Source organism: Poecile atricapillus, chromosome Z (genome assembly GCF_030490865.1).
Source record: "Poecile atricapillus isolate bPoeAtr1 chromosome Z, bPoeAtr1.hap1, whole genome shotgun sequence".
Lineage (NCBI taxonomy): Eukaryota > Metazoa > Chordata > Aves > Passeriformes > Paridae > Poecile > Poecile atricapillus.
In genome coordinates, this window is record NC_081289.1 from 20,294,732 (window position 1) to 20,300,731 (window position 6,000).

Here is a 6,000-nt window from a genome sequence, read left to right on the forward strand (position 1 = left end):
AGGATGAAAGAAGGCTACAACTAGGGACCTGTATTCCTAAGGCCATCTAATGAAATGGCTCAAGGTCATTTACAGCTGCTGTTTTTTTGCCAGAGTGATTTTCACAGGCCTTAGTCTAGAAGCAGACTGATTGTATGTAAAGTCAATGAGACATTAAAAATCCAAAGAACAGTGTAAATGTAGCGGTCGGGAAAGCATGTTTAGCTTCAATGTTCCTTCTCATCACTGAGATTATAGGTGATAAGCCTTCTGTATTTCTTTTATGGAAAAATAATAATTTTATTAGCCTTGTGCAGTGGCCCTGCACAGACGTCACATAGGTGTTTATCCTGTTGTTCTGGATCAATTTAAAGCTTTTTGGATGGAAATACAGCATGGTCTTGTGGAAGTACATTCGTGGTTTCAAGGTTTGTGTTTAAAGCTAGCCACTCACCCTTGTGGGTGAATAGCATTCTTGAATACCTTTTGCTTTTGAGCTGAACTATCTGGTATGTGTTAGGAATGTCTATTGAAGATACTGAACCCAAGTATCTGCTTTCCATAGTTATCTTATTGCTATCTAGGTGTGATGGAGTTTCTAGCTGTTTTGAGGGATGTCAATACTGAAGTGACATTTTTTCAGTAAAAACTCTTAATCAAATATTACTTGATTTTAACCTAGATTGGGTATTTTCATGCTGCTGGCAAACTTGTTCTCACCTGTGCAACTGACTCTTGTTGAATGCATTAGGGGCTTACAGTGAGAGCCTGTGCTGTCTACAGTAGATTTTAACAAGCACTACACTTTACAAAACAAAGGGAAGGATCCAATCACTTGAATGAAGTAATGAAGGGACAGAAGAGCAGAATGTTCAGAGCAGCTTAATTGGTCTCTGAATGTCCTAATATCACCCTTGTGTCTGCGCGTGGTAACTTAGTGCAGTTATAAAAAGCTTTGACTTATTTGTGCCTTCTGTTTTAAGCAGTGAACTATCAACCTGATGGAGCTGTTTCTGTAAGCAATGGTAGCCTTGCCTTTTATCCAGCACAGGCTAATGTTATTCCCAGACCCCCACAGCCTTACCTCAACAGTCGTGGGTCTGTCAGAGGGTCTGCTAGAGGTGGAAGGTCACTGGCTAATTCGTACCGCTCCCCTGGTGGTTACAAAGGTATGTCTGTATTTACTGTCATCCTGAAGATGATCTCATGTACTGCCAGTAGAATGGGATTTAACACAACAGTATTAATGTTCTATGTGTTAAATGTCTCAAAACAAGACTTTAAGGGCAATGTGCAGAGAATGGGGCCCTCTGTTGTAGCATTTAAGGAAGTTCATTCTGACTTTTATTGAGGGTTTCTGTACTAGAGATGTCAGGCCAAATGGCACAGCAGTTTCTCATAGCTTGCCTAATTATGAAGATAGAAAATTTCACTAATAGCTTATTAGATTATCATCAGCTGCAGGTTGTGGCCTATTCCCCTTTGAAGTGGAAGGGCACTTAGTCTGTGATAGGTGCTTCAGTTGTTGGGCTGAGCCTGCTCAGTACCTTGTAGGAACATGTACCAGATGATGAGTTTTATAGTTCTGGCTTAACAGCAGTTCAGGATTTGGTGGTGTCTGGTATGAAATTACTTGCAGCTCTGCTTTGGTAGTTAAATAATAGCTTGAGTTAATAAGTTAATAGCTAAAAAAGCAAAATAGTATAGTATAAATAATAATGTATAAAATATCAATATAAATGTATACCAGTAATAGCTGACAAGAAAAAGTGTTTCTTAATCCCATTTCTGGATTTAGCAAGCTTTTCAGCTGTTCTGTGACATCCCATTAGTGTTACAGGAAATGGATAGGGCCTGATGCTAATATATTTAAATTTTGATATAGCCACAGTGTGTAAGTTACGAGTAGCTAATGAAATGCATTTGTTGTAGGAGTGGCAAGGTTCCTAGTCAATGCCAAATTTAAGAATAGCTCTATTATTCCGTAACTTAACGTATATAATTGCCAAAAAAAGAGCTGTAGTTATATTCTGGACTTGTACTGTAAATCAAACAATGAATGGTACTAATAATCAAATTTATTTGAACAGGTTTTGATGTTTACAGAGGTTCACCTTCATTAACTAATGGCAACTATGGCCAGCTACAGTTTCCTGGTAGAGATTATGCTGGAATGCCATATTCTCAGAGGGTAAGTATTGACTTTATTTCCAGTAGCCTTCCACTGTACAGGAGCCAAATCTTCTAACATGGCCATTTTTCATTATCTAAACAGGTGAACTATTACTTACAAGCTAGAGCTTAGTTCTGTTTCACTTTTTTGGAATGGTAGACAACAGCTGAAACAAGTCAGTTCAGATAGGTAATATCTCTGTATGACAGGTTGATTTTAGTCTGAAAGGGATCTTTGAAATGCAAACAGATGTTAAATAACATAGTATGAGTCTGGTCTATTATTTTAAAAGTTGGCCCACTAAAATGCCTCTCTAATGTAAAATAATGAACTCCTAAATGGACTGGCTGACAATGTGGTTAGAGAAAACAACTCCATAAATAAAAAGGAAGAAGGCAAAGGTTCCTAGTGTGAGGAATGTGTGTCAATGTCTTCTGTGCAGGCTCATGGACTTTGAACAGACTTGAGATTTAAAGGTATTGCTCAATATGGACTCAACTGAGTCCATAGTTCAGAAGCTAAGTTGCCACAACAGTCATCAATGTAGATCTTTAATTTCATACAAACTATTATAAAAGTAATTTTTCCACAAGTAAAGCTGTTTATATACACCTTGCTTCTGATCTGTCATTGTCTATTCTAGAGATTGAATTCATTGTGCAAAAAAGTGTATTTGCCTCACCTGAGTTCAGATTTGCTTATAGCCATATTCCTAACACTTCTCTTTTAGGATGTTAATTACCAGCAGTGTTATAAACGAGGTGGGATAAGCAGTGGTCCTCGAGCAAATTCAAGAGGTAAGGCCAACATCAGGCTCCTAGTAGTCCAAAATGTGCTTGGGCATTGCAGCTGGGGTGTTACAGGGAACAGCGTGAAAAACAGAATACCATCACTCACCTAACAGATCAAGCTTGGTGTGAGTTAACCAAGCTTAGCTGGGGGCCTGAGTGCTGTTCTTCCAGAATGTTGCACAGCAGAAGATTTAATTTCACTCTTCTCAGTCTGGAGTCTTCATGTCAAAATTTTGGCACAATGGTACCTGATTGAACTTCACAAATAACCTGGCTAGGAAAACACACATGGGGTGCTTCACTGTGTTCAGGGACGATGCACTGGTTTTCTCTCATTAATTTTCTCTTGCTTATTCTGTATAGGGTATCACATCACAGGGACTTTGTAAAATAATTTTTTCTATGAAAATTTACATGGTAATACAGGTTTACTCTGTATTTCCATAGTGGATGATAAAACCTAAAGAAATAAATAAGGCTAGTTGAGTCCAAGTATGAATAGCATGTGTTTTGAAGAGTTGGAAACAAGATGAATTGTTTCTACTGTATGTGCTGGAAGAAGATAGCCTTTCAGTGCTATAGGTGAGAAGTGAGATGAAGAGTAGCTGTACATCGCTATTTCAAGGATTAAAGGGAGTTTATGGCATATTGTGGAAGCTGTTTTAGGATAAAGCAGGTCATATACTAGCTTGAGGGATGATTCATAGAGTATACTTCAGAAGGGAACTAAATATAAGATCATGGTGAATTAACAGCTGATGGAAGTACTCATTAGCATTAGCATTTCACAGCAATTTCACATATTTTATTCTGTCTTAAGGTGTTTTTTTTCCAGTGGAAATAACAATGGTTTGAAACTTGAGTGTGACTGCTCTAAATTTCTCAGCTCTATTAATGTTTTCATTCTAGATCCTTTTAACTTGGATGTTTGAAAAGATTACCAGCTTTATTTTGGGAAGTGAGGTGCAGAAAACTTAAAAGCAACTCTAGTTCATCAGACTTAAAATATTCTAGAATCATTAGTTGAAAAGGTCTACTAGAAATGCAGCTACAGAACAGTGTTGAGTAACATGAAGCGAAAATTGAGGTCTTGAAGATTTGGTTCTAATTTTCAGTGTTTTCAGCAATTACATTTTGTTTTCTCTCAGAAGGTAGAAGTTAGTATAAGCCTTTTAAGCTGACGTGATAGACTAAACTGAAAAATATTGCAACCTACTACCCTGTCCTACTTGGAAGTATAAGAAGTAATTTTTTATAGCCCAGTTAGGTCCCTTCCTGCTCAATGCAAGTGTGATGAATGTAAGCCATCCTCAAAGTTTTCTTCTCACTGGGGCCCTTTGACAACTTGCTGTGGCTCAAAGATCAATCTGCTGCAAAGCTGTACACTTGCTGCTTATGATTATGTCCAGAGGCTTAAGGGTATTCTTATGTTATAATACTTATCACTGCTAATGGTTCTTAACAGCAGGGTGGAGCGACTCTTCCCAGGTGAGCAGCCCAGAACGAGATAATGAGACCTTTAACAGTGGGGACTCTGGGCAGGGAGACTCCCGCAGCATCACCCCTGTGGATATGCCAGTGACCAGCCAGGCTGCCACCATACTCCCGGTGCACGTCTACCCGCTCCCACAGCAGATGAGGGTCGCCTTCTCTGCAGCTCGAACATCCAACCTGGCCCCTGGAACTCTAGACCAGCCCATTGTGTTTGACCTGTTGCTGAACAACCTTGGAGAAACTTTTGATATCCAGCTTGGTAGGTTCAACTGTCCGGTGAATGGTACCTATGTCTTCATCTTCCACATGCTGAAACTGGCTGTAAATGTGCCTCTGTATGTGAATCTCATGAAGAATGAAGAGGTCCTTGTGTCAGCATATGCAAATGATGGGGCTCCTGACCATGAAACAGCCAGTAACCATGCAGTCCTGCAGCTGTTCCAGGGAGATCAGATCTGGCTACGGCTGCATCGGGGAGCCATCTATGGAAGTAGCTGGAAATACTCCACCTTTTCGGGATACCTCCTTTATCAGGACTAAAATCCAGTACAATGTTTACAAAAGAGCTGCTCCAAACACCTTGGTGAGGGGGGTGGGACTAGCTTTGCACTTACTACTGACTTTATAGAGGATATGTGGTTCCATTATTGGGGGAAATGGTGGTCCTGATTTGCAAGGTGAAATCATGGAGTTGGGGTACTGAATCAGCACTAATTTGGCACTTTATCAGTTGTGATGTAGCCTTGCTAATAAAGCTGTGAATGTATATTGTTTGCACTTACCCTAAACTGTATTAATGTCCAGCTTACTACACTATTGATTGCCTCAAGTATGGGCTATTCACAATGCCTTGTTGTGCCTCAATAAAACAAGTTAATATGCATTTTAGTATTAATCTTGCCCGTGGTTTTAATTTTAAGATATATCACTGGCCTTTTTCCTGGTGTGGGGTGTACATGAATATTACATAGAACTGGTCTCCAAGTTTCAATAATTTAGGGTAATTTGTATTTAACTGGGATTGTTTTAGTTCCTGCTTAATGCCATTCTCAAAGATGCTCCCTTGATCAAAATGAATTCAAGAGTTAGCTACCTTTTTTCTTCCTAAAGGTCAAGAAATTACAAGTGCAATGCTACATACTTCATTAGAAGTACTTTTAAGTACATGTCCTGTCAAAATCTAGCATGGTCATAACATCAATCCTCCAGTAGTGAATAAAATTCTTAAACCTGCAAACAGTCACTGAAGGGGCTGGCTTACACTATTATTCAGCTGCAATAAATTTTAAAGTTAAAATTCAGCTTTATGAAGCATAAATGTCTGTGGCTTCCCCCCTTCATGAGACTTGAATCAGATTTTAGTACAGGATATTTCTTCATTTCACAGAACTGCTGAGGAACTTGGTATTCATAGTTGAAGCCTGGTTGCTTGCATTTTACATCAAACCTGAATACAAAGGCTAGGAAGTGTCTCTGAAATCCCTTTCTTAAAGCTCTTGAGGTTTTTGACCAGACTTCAGCACTCTTAGCACACTTCAGTGGCCTGAGAACTGAATAGCCATG

General features: G+C 39.1%; 1 protein-coding gene across 5 annotated transcripts in view; it reads left to right on the forward strand.

The window, feature by feature from the left end:
• Nucleotides 1-5,318, forward strand: part of LOC131573537 (caprin-2-like) — a 32,945-nt gene extending 27,627 nt beyond the window's left edge. For 4 of the 5 annotated variants that reach the window (XM_058827585.1, XM_058827584.1, XM_058827586.1 and 1 more), the window contains 4 exons: nt 963-1,148; nt 2,070-2,170; nt 2,883-2,949; nt 4,409-5,318. In XM_058827585.1, coding sequence (XP_058683568.1) covers nt 963-1,148; nt 2,070-2,170; nt 2,883-2,949; nt 4,409-4,977 — 923 coding nt within the window. In that variant the 3' untranslated portion in view covers nt 4,978-5,318. The remainder of the gene's footprint in view (nt 1-962; nt 1,149-2,069; nt 2,171-2,882; nt 2,950-4,408) is intronic. The other variant, XM_058827587.1, reaches the window with a different exon arrangement.
• Nucleotides 5,319-6,000: the final 682 nt, after the last annotated feature.